General features: G+C 40.2%; 1 protein-coding gene across 1 annotated transcript in view; it reads left to right on the forward strand.

Annotated features, from left to right (window-relative positions):
- Window positions 1-27,862, forward strand: part of LOC142662675 (uncharacterized) — an 85,722-nt gene that overhangs the window by 15,856 nt on the left and 42,004 nt on the right. Inside the window, exons 8-13 of the mRNA XM_075840887.1 lie at window positions 6,525-6,692; window positions 18,014-18,093; window positions 20,923-20,978; window positions 21,927-22,280; window positions 23,015-23,314; window positions 25,226-25,495. Coding sequence (XP_075697002.1) covers window positions 6,525-6,692; window positions 18,014-18,093; window positions 20,923-20,978; window positions 21,927-22,280; window positions 23,015-23,314; window positions 25,226-25,495 — 1,228 coding nt within the window. The remainder of the gene's footprint in view (window positions 1-6,524; window positions 6,693-18,013; window positions 18,094-20,922; window positions 20,979-21,926; window positions 22,281-23,014; window positions 23,315-25,225; window positions 25,496-27,862) is intronic.

Consider the following 27,862-nt stretch of genomic DNA (forward strand, 5'->3'; position numbering starts at 1 on the left):
TACTACCCCTATATACAAGAATATAACTACTATAATACTGCCCCTATATACAATAATATAACTACTATAATACTGCCTCCTATATACAAGAATATAACTACTATAATACTGCTCCAATATACAAGAATATAACTACTTCAATACTGCTCCCTATATACAAGAATATAACTACTATAATACTGCTTCTATATACAAGAATATAACTACTATAATACTGCCCCTATATACAAGAATATAACTACTATAATACTGCTCCTATATACAAGAACATAACTACTATAATACTGCCCCTATATACAAGAATATAACTACTATAATACAGCTCCTATATACAAGAACATAACTACTATAATACTGCCCCCTATATACAAGAACATAACTACTATAATACTGCCCCTATATACAAGAATATAACTACTATAATACAGCTCCTATATACAAGACAATAACTACTATAATACTGCCTCTATATACAAGGATATAACTACTATAATACTGCTCCTATATACAAGAATATAACTACTATAATGCTGTCCCTATATACAAGAATATAACTACTATAATACTGCCTCCTATATACAAGAATATAACTATTATAATACTGCACCCTATATACAAGAATATAACTACTATAATACTGCCTCCTATATACAGGAATATAACTACTATAATACTGCCCCCTATATACAAGAATATAACTACTATAATACTGCCCCTATATACAAGAATATAACTACTATAATACAGCTCCTATATACAAGAATATAACTACTATAATACTGCCTCTATATACAAGGATATAACTACTATAATACTGCTCCTATATACAAGAATATAACTACTATAATGCTGTCCCTATATACAAGAATATAACTACTATAATACTGCCTCCTATATACAAGAATATAACTATTTTAATACTGCACCCTATATACAAGAATATAACTACTATAATACTGCCTCCTATATACAGGAATATAACTACTATAATACTGCCCCTATATACAAGAATATAACTACTATAATACTGCCCCTTTATACAAGAATATAACTACTATAATACTGCTCCTATATACAAGAATATAAGTACTATAATACTGCCTCTATATACAAGGATATAACTACTATAATACTGTTCCTATATACAAGAATATAACTACTATAATACTGTCCCTATATACAAGAATATAACTACTATAATACTGCCTCCTATATACAAGAATATAACTATTATAATACTGCCTCCTATATACAAGAATATAACTACTATAATACTGCCCCTATATACAAGAATATAACTACTATAATACTGCTCCTATATACAAGAATATAACTACTACAATACTGCCTCTATATACAAGGATATAACTACTGTAATACTGCTCCTATATACAAGAATATAACTACTATAATATTGTCCCTATATACAAGAATATAACTACTATAATACTGCCTCCTGTATACAAGAATATAACTATTATAATATTGCACACTATACACAAGAATATCACTACTATAATACTGCCCCCTATATACAAGAATATAACTACTATAATTATCTTTTTTATTTGAAAACTTGCAACAAATTATTACAATACCTTTGCAATACACTCATAACAGATAAAGAAAATAAACATTTGTCTCTTAATAACATCACAATTAAACAAACCATAATATATGAATATTGCTCCAGTATAGATTGTTTCAACTATTTTTCATGATATTATTCTAGACAGTATTACAGGAGAGTTCTTCTTTATTGGTGACCAGGCAGCATCGCGCACACCACAGATGGTACACGGTCACCACATTTATGACATATAGGAAACCTCTATGATATAAACTGAGTTCGGGCTAGAAGTCTCCATACAGCAGCAAAGAGCTTCACTGTCCCACTAGATGTGGTGACTGCAGGGACACAGCAGGGACATTACTCTGTAGATAAGTCTCTTATATAAAGAGGACATTTGTTTTGTTGTCAGACAGACGCTGGAATATCACCTGCCTCCTGCTCCTATTCTTCACACTGTTCACATTAATAGGAGGTGATTTTCAGCCTCATCCTGGTTACATGTCTTTCCTACTTTTTTCCTTCTTCCACTACTATGTCCTGTAACACCCCATCTTTTGGTGGACATTGGGGGGTCAGCATCTTCATCCTGAGGTTCGTCATCTGGGATGTGTGAGGAGACTTGCTCCATCTCTGCTTCTTCTTCCTGGTCATCTTCCCCCAGCGCACAGTAACGTCCCCCAGTTATCGCCAGCACTGGAGGCTCCGGTGATTTCTTTGCAGCAGTGATTTTTTTCCTAGAAGAATCATCTGTTTTACTTCTCCTTTTAACCGTCTGAAATCCCTCCTCATCGATACTAGTTGCTGCGGCTGGATCAGCTGTTTTTTTACTGGTCGCTGCGGCTGGATCAGCTGGTTTTTTACTGGTCGATGCGGCTGGCCCAGCTGGTTCTTTACTGGTCGCTGCGGCTGGATCAGCTGTTATTTTACTGGTCGCTGCGGCTGGCCCAGCTGGTTTTTTACTGGTCGCTGCGGCTGGATCAGCTGTTATTTTACTGGTCGCTGCGGCTGGCCCAGCTGGTTCTTTACTGGTCGCTGCGGCTGGATCAGCTGTTATTTTACTGGTCGCTGCGGCTGGCCCAGCTGGTTCTTTACTGGTCGCTGCGGCTGGATCAGCTGTTATTTTACTGGTCGCTGCGGCTGGCCCAGCTGGTTCTTTACTGGTCGCTGCGGCTGGATCAGCTGTTATTTTACTGGTCGCTGCGGCTGGCCCAGCTGGTTCTTTACTGGTCGCTGCGGCTGGATCAGCTGTTATTTTACTGGTCGCTGCGGCTGGCCCAGCTGTTTTTTTACTGGCCGCTGCGGCTGGATCAGCTGGTTCCTTACTGGTGTTGGGCAGATGTTTAGATGTTTTGGTGACAGAGTGACTGGATATTTTATTTTCAGCATGACCTCAATTTACAGTGGCTGGTGACACTTGTGCAGCATCCACAGATGGGACATTCGTCTCTGGAGCAGGGTCTCTGGTACTTCGGCTCACATCATCGCTGGGACTTCCAGGTTCTGGGGTTGTATCTACACATATGGAGACATCCTCCTGCTCTTCCTCCATGGCTTCTTTAAAGGTCTCCTCTTTATTATGTTCTGCATGTGGACACTCCCGGAATGTATGTCCAGGTCCTAAGCACAGGTTACAGATGACAGGTCCTGTACAATCGTCCTTCACATGCCCAAACTGACCACATAGTGACCACTTAATACGGGAACAGTTGAATGCCAGGTGCCTACCCCCACATCTATGGCACAGTCGCGGTTGACCAGGGTAGTAACATACGCCTCTCTCCGAGCCCAGGTAGAAGGAGTGCGGCAGATGTCTGGTCACTCCATTCTCCTGAACCAGCTGGATCTTGACAGAATATCCTCCATTCCAGATCTCCTCCTCATCATAGATCTTTGTTGGCAGTCTCTTCACCTCACAATATCTGCTCAACCAGTGCTGCAAATCTGCCAGAGCCACCACCTCAGACTGGAACAGGACGGTGGCAGTGACTACCTGGGGTTTAGTCAGCTGGATGACATGTAGATGCTCCCACATCGCGTGCTCCTTTGTATCGTTATAAATACTCCAGAACAAGGCTAGACTATATTGCAGCTTGAAACTGATGTCATAATTTCTGCTGGAGGGAACGTGGATCAGAGCGAACACCTCAGAAACTTTAAACTTCATAAACTCCTTCAGCAAAACTTTCCCAATGTAGAGTCTGGAGGGGAGGTTTTCCTCTGGTCCCGAGTACCTGATTCTGACCGCGTTCCTCCTTTGAGGTGCGGGGTTAGTCGGTCTTGTGACGCTGGAGAACAGTCTCCTGTACTGAGGTCTGTCAGCAGGTGGGTCAGGACTGGACCTTTCCTCAGCTGATTGTACTGCAGATCCTCCTGTGTCTGCTCCTGATCGCTGTGTAACCTGCACTCCATTCACTGACACTGCGGACGGCTGAACCTCCAGAACAGGGTCTGCAATGTCCGCCTCAGCCTGTGCCGCTGGTTCATCCGATATCAGACTGTCAATCACCGCGCTGAGCGAGGTCTCACTTACAATGTCAGTATATGCAGCACTTTCTTGCTCACTCCCAGGAGTGCCACTCGCATTCACTTCATCAGTACTGCACATAGAGTCTACTACAGTTAACCCCTCGTCAGCTGGCACAAATTTCTCTGCAGCTTTAGCAGCATTTGTGTTGGCTGATTGCACAGACCCCACACATGATGAGAGATGTGATCCTCCAGCCACTGCACACTCATATCTTCCAGGGTTTCCCTGTGCCACAATATTATAGTCAGTGTCTTTTTTTGCAATGATATTTTTTCTCTTCACAGTTTGGGCTCTGGTCTCCCTTTTGTTCTCAATTTCCCAGTTCTTTATTTTGGGTACTGTGCATGATTCTTTCTGCAATCTCTCCTTCAATATCACCAGCTCACGTGTGCAAACATCCAGACACTCACATTTCATCAGCTTTGCCTTTGGATCAGTCTCTTGGTTAATTTCAGTTCTCAATTTGCGAACTTGCATTTCCATTTTAAAGATATTTTTCTTTGTCATTTTTGTGCACAATTCACCAACATCATGAGATTCAGTTGACTCACCAGCCACCATTTCCAGATCATCACCTCCACCATCTCCATGCTGCAGGCCAAACTCCAGACTCTGGGCTTTCCCAGGATCATCAGCCCAGGACCCCTCCCCTCCACCTGGGTCAGAAGCCATGCATACTCCTAACAGGGAGCTCACAAGCACACGTCTATCCTCTCCTATGGACAAGAATATAACTACTATAATACTTCCCCTATATACAAGAATATAACTACTATAATACTGCCCCTATATACAAGAATATAACTACTATAATACTGCCCCCTATATACAAGAATATAACTACTATAATACTGCCCCCTATATACAAGAATATAACTACTATAATACTGCCCCTATGTACAAGAATATAACTACTATAATACTGCCCCTATATACAAGAATATAACTACTATAATACTGCCCCTATATACAAGAATATAACTACTATAATACTGCTCCTATATACAAGAATATAACTACTATAATACTACCCCTATATACAAGAATATAACTACTATAATACTGTCCCCTATATACAAGAATATAACTACTATAATACTGCTCCTATATACAAGAATATAACTACTATAATACTGCTCCTATATACAAGAATATAACTACTATAATACTGCTCCTATATACAAGACTATAACTACTATAATACTGCTCCCTATATATAAGAATATAACTACTATAATACTGCCCCTATATACAAGAATATAACTACTATAATACTGCTCCTATATACAAGAATATAACTACTATAATACTCCCCCTATATACAAGACTATAACTACTATAATACTGCTCCTATATTCAAGAATATAACTACTATAATACTGCCCCCTATAAACAAGAATATAACTACTATAATACTGCCCCTATATTCAAGAATATAACTACTATAATACTGCCCCTTATACAAGAATATAACTACTATAATACTGCCCCCTATATACAAGGATATAACTACTATAATACTGCTCCTATATACAAGAATATAACTACTATAATACTACCCCTATATACAAGAATATAACTACTATAATACTGTCCCCTATATACAAGAATATAACTACTATAATACTGCTCCTATATACAAGACTATAACTACTATAATACTGCTCCCTATATATAAGAATATAACTACTATAATACTGCCCCTATATACAAGAATATAACTACTATAATACTGCTCCTATATACAAGAATATAACTACTATAATACTCCCCCTATATACAAGAATATAACTACTATAATACTGCTCCTATATTCAAGAATATAACTACTATAATACTGCCCCCTATAAACAAGAATATAACTACTATAATACTGCCCCTATATTCAAGAATATAACTACTATAATACTGCCCCTTATACAAGAATATAACTACTATAATACTGCCCCTATATACAAGAAGATAACTACTATAATACTGCTCCTATATACAAGAAGATAACTACTATAATACTGCCCCCTATATACAAGAATATAACTACTATAATACTGCCTCCTATATACAAGAATATAACTACTATAATACTGCCCCTATATACAAGAATATAACTACTATAATACTGCTCCTATATACAAGAATATAACTACTATAATACTGCCCCCTATATACAAGAATATAACTACTATAATACTGCCCCTATATACAAGAATATAACTACTATAATACTGCCCCTATATACAAGAATATAACTACTATAATACTGCCCCTATATACAAGAATATAACTACTATAATAGTGCTTACAAAAATATATACATATATATATATATATATATATATATATATATATATAAAATGGGTTGAACTTTATTGATTTAAATATGTATTCCGCTGTTAACCAGTTGCATCTCTTAACCCCATATAGGAAGCTCATATACCAGAAAAGACCATACAAATAGACTTTCAATCTGGGGATGACTCGGTGTATTCGTGTCCTGATGATATACAGTATTCATGCATAGAGTTCTCAAAACTGAAACCTAAGGTTGTCCCAGAAGACAAGGAGACGGAATACTCAGAAATAAAGAAAACACAATACAATTGAACCAAGAAACTAAGGTGCATAAAGAACAAAAGTTGAACCTCAAAATATATGCTACCCCATACCTGTATCTAACTACCCTGGTATCCAAGCTCGGTCACCTAAGGAGACACTATTATCATAAATGGCATATGGATGTTTGGGATCCTCTTACATGTTTCTCATTGGGGTCCCGAAGATTAAATTTACGCCTTCGCTTATTGACTCTAATAAGGCTTTAGTAGAACAACAGTGTGTTTTGCCTGAAATAGAAACAAGAAATCAAAATTGTCTGTGCCCCATGAGTTTATTATTTTTGTTGCCCCATATTAATGCAAGATATACCCACAATGAACTCTCTTGGCAGTAGAGGTCATCTTCATAACCTCCTACTACTGCATGGTACTATGTAAGTCATGGTGGGGAATGGATGATCAAAGTCAAACTCCTGGCATTAATATGATGAGGAACCATACGAGCATATAGTTAAAAACAAAAAATCTCCAAAATTTTTAAATTAGACCGAAAAGGAATAAACCGACCACTAGATGTCTCTGTCTCAAGACAACAAAGCACCATCTGTCCATGTATTTATTTATTTTCTTTGATCTTCACCAAGTTACAGTATTACATTTTATGCAAAAAAAACAACAAAAAACAAAATGAAAAATAAAAACGTTTTTGGGATTTTTGAAATATAAAAGATAAATAAATGCATATATTTCTTTTTCCAGATGATTATTTTTATTTTTATATGGACAATACTGTATTAGGACTTTTTTATATCAACGCTCTTACATTTTACAGTCAGTTTACAATCTGTACTATAGAGGCATACAAGGCGACTGCTATGGGGCCCATGATAAAAGGGGCCAAAACCAGGTTGCCCTATAATTCGTCTAGCAAATAAGGAAAACGAGAAAGCAACCAAGGGCCACGGGTTTTTTTTTTTGTGTTATGCAAGAGAAGAGGAGAAAGATCAACAAGTACCAGCCTTTCCTGTTACAGGGATGTCATGCTAACAAAAACCAGTACCAGAAGTAATTCAGAAGAGATAAGCGGCACATTTGTAGCACCGCTTATCTCTGTATAGTTTTTTTGAAATCTGAATGTGAACATTATACAAATCTTAGCTGTAGTGTGTATTATCCAATGATTCTGGTCCATTCCGTATAAGAAGAGATTTTTCAATCAGAAATGGTTTAAATGGAATATTAAAAAAACAAAAAACAAACATAAAAGAACATAAAAATAGACAAAAATGTAATTGTCATTTGCAAGTTCAATAAAATATCAAGTACCCCTCTGGCCTTGCATTACTTTCAATGCAATATAGTTGTCCAACGGCTATGGGGCCCTTGGAGTGAGGGGGCCCAGCCTTGGTTGGACCCACCTCCAAAGGGTTTTAGTTGATGAGAAGCTCTGCAGGACTGAAATCTCTAGAAAAACTTTATTGTAAGCAAACAAGGGGGTGGGGAAATGGCCCAATGGGCTTAGAAAAGGTGTGGAGGGGGAAACAAACACTAGGACCACCTGTCCTGGGCACCATAATAGAGGGGTGGCTCAGTTTGATCTTTGCTATGGGGCTTTTTGTTTATATATACACCACTGTCCAGTATTAATACTTTCTGAGTAACTTGTATAAACTTTCCTATTTCTCATATTTCTACTTCACACTTACGACCTTCACACGCTTTGGGTGATTTTAACACTGTGAAGTTTTCCGTTCGGCTACAGTAAATCAATTTTTAGAAACCGGTGGCTTCCTGTGCCATTTCCTTTTGTCTTTTTCAATGGTTCCTCAATTTCAAAAAATTTAGATAAGACCATCCAAGGACAGAGACGCGACCGGCTGTTCAACTTCATGGGACCCCAAGGGCAAGGCAGTCCTTCCCAGGAATATTAATATCTGTAGTGAGGACTGGGGGGGGGGGGAGGAAGGGACTGGGCAACAGTCAGTCCCTAAGGGCTACCCTGTTTTATAAAACTGTGACAGCACTATTGAGCTGGGTGGAGGGAGTTTTGGAGTGGAGCGGGGTTCATGTGGATCTGAGTAGGGACTTGGCTTAGCATTGGCAGGTGGGTATTGGTTATAGATGGTGAGGCCGTGGCATTGTATCTACAGAAGATGACTTTGTTCTGACAGTCAACATTCTGCTTGACAGGTCAGCACTAGAGGTAAGTGTCCATAAGTGTCACTGAAGTGTATATATAGCCCTCCGCAGCAATTTTTTGAATTTTGATTTTCCTTTTTTGCAGGACGAGTTGTGGGTTTTCTTGGCACCATTTATTATAACATGGGGGGTTTTGTTTTTATGGTGTTCATTTTTTATGTTCATTTTTTATGATTTACCACTTTTACAATGAAAAGACCAATTCTTAAAAATAAAATTAGTTTCTATTGGTACCATTTTGGGGATACATGAGATTTTTTGATGACTTTTTATTCTTTTTTTGTGGGAGATGAAGTGACCAAAAGACAGTGATTTTGGCGTTTACATTTAATTTTTTTTGCAGCGTGCACTATGCGGATTAAATAATGTTATGTTGTTAAAATTCAGACTTTTACCGACGCGGAGATATCATTTATATTTATTCTCTTTTTACATTGCCTTTGGGGGAATTTTTTTTTAACTTTTAATATTTTGATTTATTTAACTGCTTTTAACTTTTTTTTTTACTAGTCCCCCGAGGGGACTTGAACTAGCAATCACTTACACTATGTTTATCACTATAGTTTATCGTGATTCTGACCGGCACCTATTAAGCCTTGCCTCAAGCAGGTCTTAATAGGTCTACAAAGATGGCAGAGCAGAGGGCCCTTATTATGCTCCCAGGCTGCCAGGACGACCACCGGCACCCCGCGATCACGGCGCGGGGGGGGGGGGGCAATGGCTTGTCAGGGGGAGCCGGTCCCCTCAATCTAACGGCTTAGATACCGCAGACCCTATTGACTGCGGCATCTAAGGGGTTAAACTAGTGGGATCCTGCTCATTGCACTGAAGTGGTGGATGTTTTATACAGTGGACACGATGGTTCTATGAATTGAGCTCAGCCTGTGAGCCTGCTCCATACTCCCCCCACCTGACCTCCACCATATATATATACAGCTGATGTCAGGAAGGGGTTAAAGTTTTATGGCGCCTGAGTGGGCCCATGCATTTCTGGCCTTTGTTGCTAGTGTCTGTGCTTGATATATATTTAATACGGTTGAAATAAGACATATGTCCATCAAGTTCAACCAAGGGATGGGAGAAAGGGAAGGGATGTGGGTAAACCTTAGAGCCAATTTGACTTGTAATTTACGAACATCTTCCATAGACTGAACAATACCACATAGCTTAGTGTCATATGCAAAAATAGAAACATCACTACTACTCCCATCCTCTATATCATTAAAGGGGTTCTCCAGGCTCTGACAACTGATAACCTATCCACCGGATAGGTCATCAGTACGTGATCTGTACAGATCAGCTGCTTCGGTGCCTCCATGCACCGGACGTACATGCCGGAAGCAGTTGGCTCCGGGGACGGAATAGCGGCCGAGCTGCAATACTGCAGCTCTGCTCCTATTCAAGTGAATAGGAGCGGACCTGCAGTTCTGCAGCACGGCCGCTATGCATTGGACTCAGCCAACTGCTTCTGGGCTCCGTCCATAGAATTATGCACCACAACATCCGATGCCCGCAGGCCACCGGAGCGGCTTATCAGTGCAGGGACCGGGTGTCGGACCCGCACCGATGACATACTGATAGGTCATCAGTTGTCAGAAGCTGGACAACCCCTTTAACCTCTTGCCGCCGCAGCCATTTTTCGGCTTTATAATTTTTCTTTTTTTCCTCCTTGCATTCTAAACGCCATAAGTTTTTTTTATTTTTCCATCGACATGGCCGTGTGAGGGCTTCTTTTTTGCAAAACGACTTGTAGTTTTTCACATTACCGTTTATTGTATCGTATAATCTACTGGGAAACTGAAAAAAAAATCTTTGTTGGGTGGAATGAGAAAAAAAACAGCCCCTCCTTCATGGATTTTTGGGTTTCGTTTCACCATGCGCTAAAAATAACTTGTTCACTTTATTCTGTGGCTCAATATGATTATGGCCACACCAAATTTATAAAAAAAAAATCATGTTTTATTACTTTTCAACTTTTACAAGAAAAAAACTATTTGTTAAAATAGACTTGTGTCGCTATATTCTGAGAGACAGAAATGTTTTATTGTTACGTCGATGGAGAGGTGTGAGGGCTTGTTTTTTGCTGGATGAGCTGTAGTTTTATTGATTATTTTTTATTCAATTTTTTTAGGAGCTAAGATGACCAAAAAACAGCAATTCTGGTGTTTTTTATTAGATATATATATTTTTTTTTACTGTGTTCATCCTCAGGGTAAATAATGTTATTTTGTAATAGTTTGAACCTTCATGAACTTGGCAATACCTATCATCTTTATATTTGTAATTGTTACACTATGTGAGGAACGAAATGGGTTTTTTAAACTTTAAATATTTTTAGATTTCATGTACATTAATAAAAAGTTTATTTAACAGTTTTTTTATTTTTTTTAGTCCCCCTAGGGCAATTGAGTAAACATTCATTAGATCGCTGGTACAATAGACTGCAAAACTTCTGAAAGAAAAAAAACTATTTGTTAATTGTTCAGAGTGCAACAACTTTTTTATTTTTTTGTTGATGGAGCTTTGCAAGAACCTGTTTACGCGGAGAGCTGAACTTTTTATTAGTACCATTTTTGAGTACATACGACTTTTCGATCACTTTTTTGGGGGGGGGGCTTTAAAGGTGACAAAACAAGATTTTTTTTTATTACGGCATTAACCATGTGGAATAAATAATGTTATATTGTAATAGATCAGGCTTGTTCTAGATGCGGCAATACCAATCATATTTGTTTTTATTTTTTAATTTAGTGGAAAATGTTGGTTCTTTTTTAACATTGTTTTTTATTATTTTGTACATGACTAAAAACTTTGTTTAAGGCCTTATTCACACGAACGTATAATACGTCCGTGCTACGCGCGTGATTTTCACGCGCATCGCATGGACCTGTGTTAATGAATGGGGCCGTTCAGACTGTCAGTGAATTTCACGCAGCGTAAGTGCGCTTCGTGAAACTCATGACATGTCCTATTTTTGCCCGTGTTTCACACTGCACGCACCCATTGAAGTCAATGGGTGCGTGCAAATCGCGCTCGGCTCTCGGAAGCACTTCCGGGTGCCGCGCGTGATGCGCGCTACAGTAGTAAAAACTCTGAATGAAAACAGAAAAGCACCACGTGCTTTTCTGTTTGTAAACATTAAACCAGAGTGTCATCGTGAAGCCAGTTGCGCGAAAATCACGCAGCCTCGCACCATATGCTGATGACACACGGACCTTTTCCGCGCATGTGCCTAACTTTTTTCTTTTTAGTCCCCTTAGGGAACTAAACAAGTAATTTTTAATCACTGGTACAAAACATTGCAATACATATGTATCAGTGTATCTGTAGATTATACCCAAAGTTACTTTTTTAGTGTTTAACGCTATTTGAACTTTCACCCATAAGGTTTCGGCCACCTCACCCACTATTGCCTCTTCCACACTCGCCTTCATATCACTTCTCATATACATACTTACACCACCACCTTCATATCACTTCTCAAATAGACATACACCACCACCTTCATAACACTTCTCACATACAGACATACACCACCTTCATATCACTTCTCACATACAGACATACACCACCGCCTTCATATCACTTCTCCCATACAGACATACACCACCTTCATATCACTTATCACATACAGACATACACCACCGCCTTCATATCCCTTCTCATATACATACATACACTACCTTCATATCACTTCTCACATACAGACATACACCACCGCTTTAATATCACTTCTCACATACAGACGTACATCATTGCCTTCATATCGCTTCCCACATACAAACATGCACCACCACCTTCATATCACTTCTCACATGCAGACATACACCACCACCTTCATATCACTTCTCACATACAAACATACACCAACGCCTTCATATCAGTTCTCACATACAGACATAAACCACCACCTTCATATCACTTCTCACATACAGACATACACCAACGCCTTCATATCTCTTCTCACATACAGACATACACCACCACCTTCATATCACTTCTCACATGCAGACATACACAACCACCTTCATATCACTTGTCACATACAGACATACACCAACGCCTTCATATCACTTCTCACATACAGACATAAACCACCACCTTAAAATCATTTCTCACATACAGACATATACCACCGCCTTCATTTTACTTCTCACATACAGACGTACACCACCACCTTCATATCACTTCTCACAAACATACGTCACCTTCATATCACTTCTCACATACAGACATACACCACCACCTTCATATCACTTCTCACATACAGATGTTCACCACCACCTTCATATAACTTCTCACATACAGACCTACACCACCACCTTCATATCACTTCTCACATGCAGACATACACCACCACCTTCATATCACTTCTCACACACAGACATACACCACCGCCTTCATATCAGTTCTCACATAGACATAAACCACCACCTTCATATCACTACTTACATACAGACATACACCACCACCTTCATATCACTTCTCACATACAGACATAAACCACCATCTTCAAATCAATTCTCACATACAGACATACACCACCACCATCATATCACTTCTCAAAAAGACATACACCATCACCTTCATATCACTTCTCACATACAGACATACACCACCTTCATATCACTTCTCACATACAGACATACACCACCACCTTCATATAACTAATCACATACAGTCATACACCGCCACCTTCATATAACTTCTCACATAGACATACACCATCACCTTCATATCACTTCTCACATACAGACATACACCGCCACCTTCATATAACTTCTCACATAGACATACACCATCACCTTCATATCACTTCTCACACACAGACATAAACCACCTTCATATCACTTCTCACATACAGACATGCACCACCACCTTCATATAACTAATCACATACAGACATACACCATCACCTTCATATCACTTCCCACATACAGACATACACCACCACCTTCATATCACTTCCCACATACAGACATACACCACCACCTTTATATCACTTCTCACATACAAACATACATCACCACCTTCATATCTTTCTCACATACAGACATACACCACCACCTTCATATCACTTCTAACATAGACATAAACCATCACCTTCATATCTCTTTTCACATACAGACATACACCACCAACTTCATATCACTTCTCACAAACAGACATACACTACCTTCATATCACTTCTGACATACAGACATACACCGCCACCTTCATATAACTTCTCACATAGACATACACCATCACCTTCATATCACTTCTCACACACAGACATAAACCACCTTCATATCACTTCTCACATACAGACATGCACCACCACCTTCATATCACTTCCCACATACAGACATACACTACCACCTTCATATCACTTCCCACATACAGACATACACCACCACCTTTATATCACTTCTCACATACAAACATACATCACCACCTTCATATCTCTTCTCACATACAGACATACACCACCAACTTCATATCACTTCTCACATACATACAGACATACATCACCACCTTCATATCTTTCTCACATACAGACATACACCACCACCTTCATATCACTTCTTACATAGACATAAACCATCACCTTCATATCTCTTCTCACATACAGACATACACAACCAACTTTATATCACTTCTCACAAACAGACATACACTACATTCATATCACTTCTCACATACAAACGTTCACCACCACCTTCATATCACTTCTCACATATAGACATACACCGCCTTCATATAACTTCTCATATACATACATACACTACCTTCATATCACTTCTCACCTACAGACATACACCACCACTTTAATATCACTTCTCACATACAGACGTACATCATTGCCTTCATATCGCTTCCCACATACAAACATGCACCACCACCTTCATATCACTTCTCACATACAGACATACACCACCACCTTCATATCACTTTTCACATAGACATACACCATCACCTTCATATTACTTCTCACATACAGACATACACCACCGCCTTCATATCACTTCTCACATACAGACATAAACCACCAACTTCATATCACTTCTCACATACAGACATAAACCACCACATTCAATCAGTTCTGACATACAGACATACACCACTGCCTTCATATCACTTCTCACATACATACATACATACATACATACATATACCACCACTTTCATATCACTTCTAACATACAAACATACACCACCTCCTTCAATTCACTTCTCACATCTATACATACACCGCCTTCATATCACTTCTCACATACAGACATACACCCCCGCCTTCATATCACTTCCCACATACAGACATATACTACCGCCTTCATATCACTTCCCACATACAGACATACACCCCCACCTTCATATCACTTCTCACATACATACAGACATACACCACCTTTAACTCACCCTTGTGCACTCAAAGTACTAAATTGAGATACACACATCCTATTAAAAGATCCATCAGCAGCTACAAGCCTACTTGGTTATCGTTTCCAGCTAGCATTAGACACAAAAGACAAATAAATGGCAAAAAAGGCAAATAAGTTAAAACAACAAAAAGTTTATAATAAATAATTAAAAAAACAGTGCAATGCAAATAACAGATTAATCTAGGGCCCCATCCACACAACCGTAGAATTCTTCTGTAATTACGGTCCGTATTTACAGACCCATTCACTCCTATTGCCCATGGACACCTTCCCGTATATTCACAGGAAGGTGTCTGGGCCGTAGAAAGGCCCTGCAAAAGATCGGGCATGTCCTATTTTTTGCTTTTTACTAACTGTTTTCCCATACTTTATATGGGAGCATGACCCGCAAATGCGAGTGGCTGCCCGCAGTCTTAAGCGGCTGGCTGTTCCGTTTAATCATGGACAGGGATTATGGGCACGTTCGTGTGCAGAGGGCCTAAGAGCTCAGTTCCTTTTATACAATACATTTGATGAATCAGCTGAATTACTTCTATGTGGTTTTATGCTAAATTCAGTGATCTCATGACTTCTGCTTTACAACATAAAAAAATTATCAAATCTGTAAAACATATAAATCCAAACGAAGGAAGAATATATTACAGACACGAAAGCTGCAGCCCGGGGGTAAGATACTATAATCTATTAGCAGTAAGTTTTATTAGTTATGGTTGTAGCTTTAAAGGTAAATTCCACTTTTCACCACTTCGGGGTCTCTAAGCTTGACCCCTCCCCCACTTATTTTCAGAATGGAGGGACCTTTGGCACTGGGCAGGGACATCTGTCATTGGAATCTCCCTCACATTGATGTTTTCGAAGTAGGATTGATTCTCGCGGCAACTTTTTGCACCTACTCTTGACCAGTGATGGGCAACTAGTGGCCCGTGAGTGCTCACAGTGTGGCCCGGGGACCTCTCCTCCATCTGTGCACTGTATATTGTGTCTGTCTGTCTGTGAAGCACAATATATCATCTTTAGACCCCAGGGTCAATCTGAGGCCCCCAAAATGTAGTGGTTTGACCACCACTGCTCTATACTGTACCATGGAAATCTATGGACCTTCCTTCTCATGGTTGCCCCAATGTTATTTTCTAGCATGGCTCTATGACATCGAGAACCTTAGGTGAAGCTCTCTTCTACAGTGTTTGCTCTTCTCTACAAGATCTCCTGGTATTGTGTAGAGACATTTTAGAAGATGACATTGACTGTGTTCCATCATATGGGATTAAACTGATGGGCCATTGAATTTTGTTTACTTTTGGTATGAACCCTTTGAGTTGGAACTTACGGAAATGTCAACCAAATGGTTTCATGTTCATTACCAACCGCCATAGCTCTTTCTTTCCGGGTCGTTGGGAGTCCATCGCCTGGACCACTGACAACCTTCTAGTGTAAAATTTCAGGCCAATTTTTTTTTAATGGAAGTATTATCTAAATTTGTCATTTAACTGTTTCTTTTGTGTCCTGTGATAAGTATACGGTGTGGGATATATGTATATAGTGAATATGAGCAAGATAATAGAGCTTGGAAAACCCCTTGAATATGAGAAATTATTCTACCAGTTTAAAAATAGTCCATGTGAGAAGATGCAGTTGGGTAATAGTAGTGTTTGCTTTCCGATGATCTACAGATGTAGCAGAGCTGAGGTTGCCATTTAACTCTTTTACATTGCATTCTTTATGAATCATGGTAATGCAGAAGGTTAATTTGAAGCCCTATGTAAAACCTGAGTTGTAATATTAACAATGGTGAGAGATGGAAATCATAATTTTGTGTATTTACAAACTCCCCTCTGCTGCATCTGCACTCGGCTGTGACTTTAACACCCATTAAGTTTGAATGGTGTGACATCCTGTCTTGAAACTCCTCCTCATTGCAGTCGTGAAGTTGGGAACGGTTGGGTCGGAGGATCAGGGTTTTTTCCCACCTTATTTCTATTTCCTGTGTAGGTAAATATAATCTATTGTTTTCTGTTATCAATTATTTTAGGGTAGGGATGAGGGGAATTGTAATATTCTTCACCCCCTAGTGAAGGGGTTAATAGTAATGATGCTCTATTTATGGTGATTTAGAATAATAAAGGGGATTAATGGTATTATCTGCATTGGTATAGGGCAGTATAGGAATGAAGGGGTATTTACTTTAAATAGGTGAAAAATTCTGTGTTGATTCATTTTATAATATATTTTTATAGGGGTCATAAGTCTGTTTTTCTGTTATACAGCCTTCAATCCCCTGTTCACGTCACACAGACAAATACATGATTTAATTCTGTATATCTACAGCCACCACTAGGGGGAGCTCACTGCATACAGATTCATACAGCTTCCATTAAATTCAATTCTAGTGTCAAAGTGTAACTAAACTTTTAAAAAACTTTTTACATGTCATAGTGACATGTCAGAAGTTTTGATCGGTGGGTGTCCGAGCACTGAGACCCCACCGATCGCTTAAATGAAGTGGCAGAAGCACTCGGGTGAGTGCTGGGCCGCTTCCTTTCTAATCGGCTTTCCTTGGAGAGGTTTAGAGGCTCAATAGAAAGTCTATGAGTCTGTACACCGGTTAGGTTATATTTGGTGTTTCATGAGTTCTGTGTTGAGTAGATTGCAAGCTCTTGGATCCAGAGTGATTGGCATTATTATATATCCCCCCTTAGATGCTTTCAATTACCTTTAACATTGATCCCAACTTGCAGAACAGAGTGAAAGGAATTACTGAGGAGACAATCGCTTATCCTGGGAATCCCATTGCAGTCGTGTGGAATTGCTCCATTCTGTAAGTATGTATTACCTCTAAACAAAAGTTAGAGTGAAATTTGTGCTTTATCAGATCCAATATTTCTGATTATAATGATTAACATGTGTTAGAGGGGTATATTATATTATGCCGCTGGCTGTGCTCAAGACCTAAACACCAGACTATCGCTTTCACAAGAGTGGCGCACGCATGAAAACTCACAGAAAACGAAAGGCACAACTCACCTGTGGACGAGCGGAACTGAATACAAAAGGTAGTAGATGATGGAGACAAAGCGTAAATAGAATGGATGGGCGATGAATAGCATGCAAGCATTAAACAGATGAATAGACAGTGGACAAACATTAACCACACTCACTGACCCTATCTGAACACTTTACCACAAAAGGGTAAGAAAACTGCTTGGCAGCAGACCAAATACACAGGGAAGGCAAACAAACAAACCAGTGTTACTACTGATCTCAGGATACACATAAAACACTATACAAAGACTAGATCTCTCAGAGGACCAACAGGTCCCACAATACACACAAACACATAGAGAAGAACAAAGTCACCAACAAGAATCTGGAAAGAGTTTAGCACATGCTAAAAACAGTAAAACCAGCATGTGAGTAATCCAGGCCTGAAATATATATAAACCCAAGAAAAGTACTCTGCTCTAATTAACCAGGCAAAGCTAAATAATGACCAAATCCAGACTAAAAAGTATTGGCTAGCAACGTCCAAACACAGAGATAACAGAAATCATTCATTATCAGCAGCCCTACTGCTAATCGGAACAGCATTCATACACTAAGTAGAAAAGGAATAAACATGCCATCGGTCACGTGACCCCACAGGAGATTGCATGTACTCACAGCAAAGCGGGTAATTCTACCTTGAAATAGTTCTATATTGCTCCTATTGACTTTAATATGTAAACGGTGAGTTCCCCCTTGTGATAGCTGAAGGCAGTCAGAATAAAATCATTACAGTGGCAAGAAACTTTAACTTGAATTTTATATTGGTTTTCAATGGCAGGAGTGGTAAGTTATCACGCTGCAGCAATTTACTAGAGCCAAGATAAGGATTGCTAAATATGTAGGTCACTCTGCTGACAGTACTGTTTATTGAGGGTTCCCTGTTGGAACTGTTTATAGTTGGGCACTCTTTTGACAGTCCTGTTTATTGAGGGCTCCGTATTTGCACTGCTTAATAGGTGAGCACTCTGCTGACAGTACTATTTATGGAGGGCTACTTGCTGGCACTGTTTATAGGTGGATACTCTGCTGTCAGTACTGTCTATTGAGGTCTCCCTGTTGGCACTGTTTATTGGGGGAACTTTTCTGGCACTGTTTATGTGGGACACTCTGCTGACAGTACTGTCTATTAATGGCTCCCTGTTGGAACTGTTTATAGGTGGACATGCTGCTGGCAGTACTGTCTATTGAGGTCTCCATGATGGCACTGTTTATTGGGGGCACTTTTCTGGCATTGTTTATGTGGGACACTCTGCTGACAGTACTGTCTATTAATGGCTCCCTGTTGGAACTGTTTACAGGTGGACACTCTGCTGGCAGTACTGTCTATTGAGGTCTCCCTGTTGGCACTGTTTATTGGGGGAACTTTTCTGACACTGTTTATGTGGGACACTCTGCTGACAGTACTGTCTATTAATGGCTCCCTGTTGGAACTGTTTATAAGTGGACACGCTGCTGGCAGTACTGTCTATTGAGGTCTCCCTGATGGCACTGTTTATTGGGGGCACTTTTATGGCACTGTTTATGTGGGACACTCTGCTGACAGTACTGTCTATTAGGGGCTCTCTGTTGGAACTGTTTACAGGTGGACACTCTGCTGGCAGTACTGTCTATTGAGGGCTCCCTGTTGGCACTGTTTATTGGGGGAGCTTTGCTGGCACTGTTTATGTGGGACACTCTGCTGACAGTACTGTCTATTAATGGCTCCCTGTTGGAACTGTTTATAGGTGGACACGCTGCTGGCAGTACTGTCTATTAAGGTCTCCATGATGGCACTGTTTATTGGGGGCACTTTTCTGGCACTGTTTATGTGGGACACTCTGCTGACAGTACTGTCTATTAGGGGCTCTCTGTTGGAACTGTTTACAGGTGGACACTCTGCTGGCAGTACTGTCTATTGAGGGCTCCTTGTTGGCACAATGCTGGCATCATTTATATGGTATAATCTGCTGACACTACTGTTTCTTGTAGGCACTTTATTGGCACTATGTGGGGCACTCTGCTAGCACTGTTAATGGAGCCACTATGGCTGTTGTTATGGAGGCTTGGTCTGTATTGTTGACAGGGTTAACAAAGAAAAAAATTGCATCTCAAGTCTCTCTGAAAATTATTCATAGTAGAAAAGTATGTAAAATTATCATTTACAGGTTTACTTACCACTTCTGAGAAAAACAACAACAACAAGAACAAGAACAACAACAACAACAACAACAACAACAACAACAACAACAAGAACAACTCTTGCAGCATTAGGCTTTTTATTCAAAATATTGGTAGAAACGATCTCCAGAAAACGGGATAACATGTAACATAAAGTACATTCACTGAGGTGGAGATAGTAGAATTCTCAGAAGCGCCACCTAGTGGTGAGAATACCATATTAAACATCATAATTTGCTTTTACACGCCCTGTATATACTTGACAAATTGTGATGTATATATTTTTTACTTTATACAACATTAGTGTATCTAGGCTCTATCAGATACAGCAAGTTGTGAACATGGATGCAACAAGCTGATAAAATTAAAGCAGGGTACTATATATACTCATGCACTGAAATATTGCAATCTACCTATTTATTATGTGTCTTTCTTTTCTCTCAAGCTCTTCAATGGACCACAGAAGAGCTTTATCTTTACTTATTGCAGTCTTATTAAAAGGTACCCAACTTTATATATTTTCTTACGTTAATTAAGACCGTGAAACCCCTTAAAGTAGTTGCCCCTTTCCATGTTCTCAATTAGGGCACACAAAACATTATAAAGGGGTTCCCCGCTTAGGGGCCTTCCTCTATGAGCCAGAGTAAAGAGCAGCTTCGGCACTGGTAAACTCAACACAACCATGTATAACATGGCCACCTTATCTGAACGGGCAGCACCCGATTGGTAGTGGCCCCTAAGCAAAAGATATATGGAGGCCCTCCCACAAATTTGGAAGGAAGGGAGATAAAATGGTTGGTTGTACTGCTATAATACTACCCAAAATAGTTTTTCTTACGCTGCCTACATAATGCCACCACATAAGTGCAACAAAAAGTGCCCACATAATATGGCCATGTAATGGCTACAAAATACTACCATGTAGAACCCAAAAAGCAGAGCCCAAACAACTGTCACATTGATAGAAATTAGAGACAGGAAGATTAGAGTAGGCTGCTTCAGGTAGAGATGGAATGAAGAAGAGCCTTAAATGGTGGGAACCAATGGAATTTGCTCCTTTTACCTATGCTATAATTTGGCCCATTGCCTGAGCGGTTGCATTTTAAAAAGGGGTTGTCAATTTGGGACAACCTCTTTAATGGGTAAAACAGCAGCACAGATCGAGGGATGGACAGATATATTTATACGTTAAAAAAAACACTCATTTTGGAAAGCCCCTTTAAGGAATCTGGGAATGTTTTTGATAAGTGCTATGAGAGCTGCAGTGGTAGCCATATTGGTTGTCACGCAACTTCTCTAAAACAAGTGAGAACAATCTTAACAGAAAATGTAACAACTAAAAAATAGAAGAAAATAAGTAGGTGATGTAAAATAATCAACTTTGAAATATTCTTTATTTTTGTTTTGTCTTTTGAAATTTTTAAAAGTATTTTTTTTCTTCTTTTCCAGGCCTTCAATGCAATGCGGCCGAGTATTACCTGGAAATTCCCCAGAAACTTTGGGCAATGAAACACTCCTGTGTGGTTATCCCCTGTAGTTATACGTATTCAAATCCTAAACTATCAAGTCGGAGAATTTTGGGAATATGGTATAGCGGCATTGACGGAGACAAGTATGATAAAGTATTTATTAGGAATAATACTCCGAAAAACACTGCGTCTTTCATAGGGGACTTGGGCAATGGTGACTGCTCCATAAAAATCGATAATATCCAGTCTGAAAACTCGAAGAACTACATGTTCCGGGTAGAAATGAAACATTTCAAGTTCTCATACAAGAATGTTGTTCGGTTGAATGTTCTAGGTAAATGAATTATGGGATTTCTAAGATGCTCCTATTTTAAGAGGGTTGTTCTCTACAGACAAATCCTTCTTATTTGACCTTAGAGTTTACTTAGCTAAAGGACCCTCTTCTATATCCAGAACCTCCCTGCTCTAGAGAACTGTTGGTCTCTATTGAAGTCAATGACCACCCATTGAGGTCATTGGGCACCTTCCGATGCTTCATCTTCCCCCTAGTTAAAGAAACTTCCCAAGCTTGGACCACCATAATCCATATATTTCCAGGTGTCCTCCATCCTAACTAGGGGTTGTCAAACCAATCAACCCATTTAACTCTTTATAGGGCAATTCACTTTCTGCATTCCTTCCACATATTATTATAAGCTGGCTGTACTTCAGGCAGAGTCAAAGTCCGGAACCAGCAAAATATAGTAATATGCTTAAGTTTTGAGGGCCCTACCATTAATAATTAAATCAATGAGGATGGCTAAGGGTTATACTACTCTTCCCATCTGTCATCTTGTGAGGCACCATCTTGAATACAATTCAATAAAGAGGTTAGACTCTCTATATCCAGCTACAAGTTATTGGAATCCATTGACAAACATGGATTGTTTGATGGTCTGGTATCATAACTTAAGACTTTTCCCCTGTTTAGCTCAGTCATGTTTGATATGTTGGGACAGGTGGGTATTTATTGGAGGACATTATTTTTTCAGATGATAAACTAATGATTTTTTCGTTGTATGACTTCAGATGACCCGCCAAGTCCAATATTGGTCTTTCCCAGTCAGACCATATCAGAGGCTACAGAAGTTACTCTGAAATGTTCCACAACCTACACATGCTCATTCAATGTCCCGGATCTGGTGTGGTCTTCTCATGAAGGACAAGTCAATGTTACACACAACTATCAGGGTCAAGGTCTGTGGAAAGTGGAATCTAAGCAAGTTTTTCAGCTATCCAGAAATCATGATGGGATAACCCTCAGCTGCCACGCAAACTACCCTTCAGGGGCCAAGTCACAAGTCGTGAAAGGAAATCTAAGCATCAGCTGTAAGATGAAACTATTGTAAAGTATATTAAAAATTGCTTGCACTCAAGGTCATATGTACCATAGAGGAAGCCCATGTGGCTTTTGCTGGGCCGCTGGAGAAAGGGGGCACAGACATGCTGGCTGAATTTCTTATTTTAATGGGTGGTAAGAACCTATGTTGAGATTTTCATTCCCTTGGACACTTCATTAGCACACACTAGGATCATATTAAGAAGATAGGGGGCAAACAAGCACCAAGTGCTCTTGTCCCATATGGTTTCGGGTAAAGTAAACATAATCAATACCAGAAAGGGTGACCCATTTTAATATTTGCTTTGGGGCCCCTCACCTCTATGTTTGTAAGACTATTGTGGGTGCCTAACTTTATACTTACCTCCCAGCCTCCGCTGCACAGCACATACCTCCTCTTCATAAGATGAAAGTGGGTAGAACTTTTCCACAGCCCTCTGTTTTTTTATTGACATGATAACTGCTACTGGGGTTACTGAGGTTTCGTATTGTACCGATGTAACAGAGCTGAATTTGTGATTGGCCTTATTGACCTTATTGATTCCTTTTGGAAATCATGATGTCTCATTGCATTATGATTATGTAGTCGCTCTGCTACATCAGTCCAGCTCCCTTCACAAAGTGTGAGATAGTCGTGTAAGAGGGAGACCCATGTAACGCTGCCGGCATGCAGTCATTACCAGGAAAAAATTATGAACCTACAGCAGCCAATCCCAATTGTTTTCACCGTGACAGGAGTAGTCAATGACCGGCCGAGAGGGACGCAGGGACATCAGAGACGTGGAAAAGAGGCTGAAGGCAGAGTCTGTTTTGTGGTGGTTAAGAGGACGGAGAGGGATAAAAAGATTTTAAAAAAGGCAGACAGGCCCGGAGGTGTGGGAGCATTGTGAAGAGCAGAGCAGCAGCACCAAGAAAGTAAATGACTACAGGGCCAGATCTACGGGGTGCAAGAACGAGTGGGCACTACATAGACAGTGGATCACTACCCCCACCCTCCTTCCCTTCTCTTAGAACCAATGACCCTTCACCACATAAGCTGCTCCACCTATTGTTTTTGGCTACTGTCCATGTCCGACACCTCTATATCACCTCTAAGGTCCCATCGGCTCCTTATTCTCAACTCTGGAGGCAACCAGCATTAGTGAGGGGTTTTACCATTGTTCTACCCTATTGCAGCTCATGGACATTGGCTGTGGTACTAATAACCTCAGTTGGTCTGCAAGAGGTGAACGAGGTGTTTTTACCGTTTGTGGATTACAATTTGATACTGAATTTTCCATTCTGTTTCCGTGTCGACCTTTGTGGATTGCGAGACTTAGGTTGTAGTTTTCCTTGGTGGGTTACACAGTCAAATCTGCACAATCTCCTGGATTACAAATCTACACTTAAGGGCGAACATCCGTGTCTGAAATAGTACCTGGGCCTAGACCCCTAAATGGTTTTCAAGAAACTCCAGGTTTATTGTTTTCCCGTGTCGACAATCAGCCAACAATTAATTTCGACTTACGTTCTTATGCATCCTATCAACCCCGTACTCCAGTATTTTGTCCTGTTCTCCAGAACTAAAAAAGCGCCGGATTTTCCCTTCTGGAGAGCATAACAAAGTGTCTGTCCTCTAATATTCTCCATCCTCAAGTTTAAGTTCACTTTCCCGTGTGATCTCTACAGTTGTACACTTGTCATAGATAGACATTCCTTCACCCAGGACAAGTACTCCGTTTTTTGCACCGTACATAAATACCCTGGAAATAGTAGAGAAACTTGTTGGTGCCCCAACCGGCATCTTGAACCCGGTACAAATGCCCCGCCAGCTCCCTCCTAGATATGCCGCTATGGAAACCTTAACTTTTATCTATTTCATATTTGTTATTGAGCTATAACCTTATCTCCTAATATTTCAGATAAACCAGAAATCCTCCAGAAATCGCAATGCAAGAGGAACTTAAGCGCAATTTACTGCGAGTGTTCAGCGATAGCTAATCCGCCAGCAATTATCACCTGGCACAGCACTGATATCAATGTCACCGAGATGTCTGGATTCTCCATAAATTCATCATCTCGTGGCACTAAAGCAGTGTCCAGGCTTAAAGGAACCGTGATGCCCCCTGGAGGTCTATGGTGTAAAGCCAGCAACTCGGAAGGCTCCAAGGACTTCCACCTACCTACTGCTGGTAATACAGACTAGTAAAAATGAAGTATTGCAATAAAAACACAGCAGAACTGAATCAGTAACTTAATTATTTATCTGGATCTCTGAATTAGGAAAGTTCAGTAGATTTACTAGCAGTCCTATGTAAAACCACAGAAAACACATTATATGTCAAACTCATCTCTACTTCAAAATTACACACAGCACGTAAAGACTAAGTACACAACAGTAACTACACACATAGTATAACATGCACTCGATTTTGCAGCTTGCATTTCTCTTTAAGATATTCTGTAGGATTGGATACTTCATGTTGCCTAGCAACACTTACTTTCCTCCCTGGGTGACCATCATTTGGGTACCTGAGCTGTTCTGTCTGCTGTACTATACACTTCCTTTCTATGTTATACAGACTTGTGTTCTCTCCATCACCCTCAGGAGATACAAAGTTAATGTAATTGTGTAATTTGTAGGGGGCGGAGCAGTGACAACCTCTCAATAAACGTAATATTTTAAGTTCTCACCATTTCAAGGTCTCTGTTTGATGTGCGTGAATGGAAACAGTTTTGTTTACGTTCAAAGGCTAAACGCTCATTCAAATGAATACTTCTCACATCTGAGAGTTTGCTACAATTGGGTCCAGTCTAGACAGTCCTCTGTGAGCCAAATACGTAGCAAATAGTTTGCTGCAATGTATCTGTGCAGGTAAAATGTATCAGTCTGGAATTCACATTGTTTAAATCATAGAGGATTGTCTAGGGTGCATACAAATGTAGCAAATCCTCTGCTGTGAGAAGTATTAGGTCTGAGCAGGTCTTCAACTTTTTGGTGCAAGCGCAAGCAGAGATCTTAAAAATTATGAGGAATTGAAACACAAAGTATATTAAAAAGTTATAGAACTTTACACCAAAAAAAGCACCGGATTTTCCCTTCTGGAGAGCAAAAGAAAACAGTCTGTTCTCTAAAATTCTCCATCCTTAAGTTTAAGTTCACTTTCCTGTGTGTTCTCTACAGTTGTACGCTTGTCATAGCTAGACTTTCCTTCACCCAGGACAAGTACTCACTTTTTTTGCCCTGTAGATAAATACCTTCAACATAGTAGTGTTATGGAATTGCAAGTTGAGTGATTCCCTAAAGGCTGCTGGAGACAGCCAGGAGAGAGCGTGCAAATAAAACCGCAACCTCAAATCCATCACAACTCTGATTGACAGAGTCTAAGGCTAGTCTAAGGTTTTCATCAGCGCCCATCGCAAGGTGGGATGGTCTTTGCTGCATAGAACCCAGGTTGCCTTAGCAGAGTTCAGTGTTGGATAACAGGCAAACCTCAACAGGAACCAGACAGCCAGAGGGTAAACAGAAAGTCCAAATCAGCAAGCAAGTGGATATCAGGAATAGCAGAGGTCAGAACAGGCCGGGAGCAGATAGTCCAAATCAGCAAACAAGGGGTTAACAAGAGACCAGACGAGGTCAGTTTCCAAGAGGTCCAGAAGTCAGAAGTGCAGGGAATTCAGGGGCGTAGTTAGGGGCGCCACTGCCGCACCATCCATGATGGCGGCCTGCTGCCTCTCTGAGGAGGCGGCGGCGCTACTGAATCCAGCCGCCACCCCCTCCTGCACTTTAATTGTACCTGCGTCTTTCAATGACGCAAGCGGCGCGATTACTTCTTTGCGCCGCTTGCATTGTTGAAAGGCGCTGATTGACAGGGCAAGTCATTCCGCCCTGTCAATCAGCTCCTTTCATAGACGCAAGAGGCGCGATGACGTCATCACGCCGCTTGCGTAGTTCAACCCCAGCACACCTGATCAGAAGAAAGCAGGTTTGCATTGCCACTGGATGGCGCGGGAACGGGATTAGTGGGAGTGTGTTAAAAAAATATATATATATTTTTTTATCCTAATCAAATTTTGAGGGGCATTATCTACAGGGGGTTATATACAGGGGTGGGCTATATGTGGAGCACTATATTAGGATCTATAGAGTCCCTTCAAAGTATCATAGACCCGTCCTGCATTGTCACTGCCAATCCTTTGCAGGTTAGGGACATCCCCCCGGGGAGGACTTTTTCACTTGGCAGACAGTAGAATAATTCTCTGCTGAGGACACAGCTCTAAACTGGCTGGGCACGCTAATGTTCGTAAGACCCGAGACCTGATTGCTCATCACTTCGGGTGGCCCACGCTACCCAAAAATGTCTTGGACTTTGTCTCTTACTGCACGGTGTGTGCTACTGACAAGATTACTCACTCCAAGCCTGCCGTCCTGCTTCAACCTCTGTCTGTACCCAATGCCCCTTGGCGCACATTGCGATGGACTTTGTCACAGAACTTCCTCCCTTGGCAGGATGCAACAGTGTCTGGGTGGTGGTGGACCAGTTCTCAAAGATGGCACA

Source organism: Rhinoderma darwinii, chromosome 10 (assembly GCF_050947455.1).
Source record: "Rhinoderma darwinii isolate aRhiDar2 chromosome 10, aRhiDar2.hap1, whole genome shotgun sequence".
Lineage (NCBI taxonomy): Eukaryota > Metazoa > Chordata > Amphibia > Anura > Rhinodermatidae > Rhinoderma > Rhinoderma darwinii.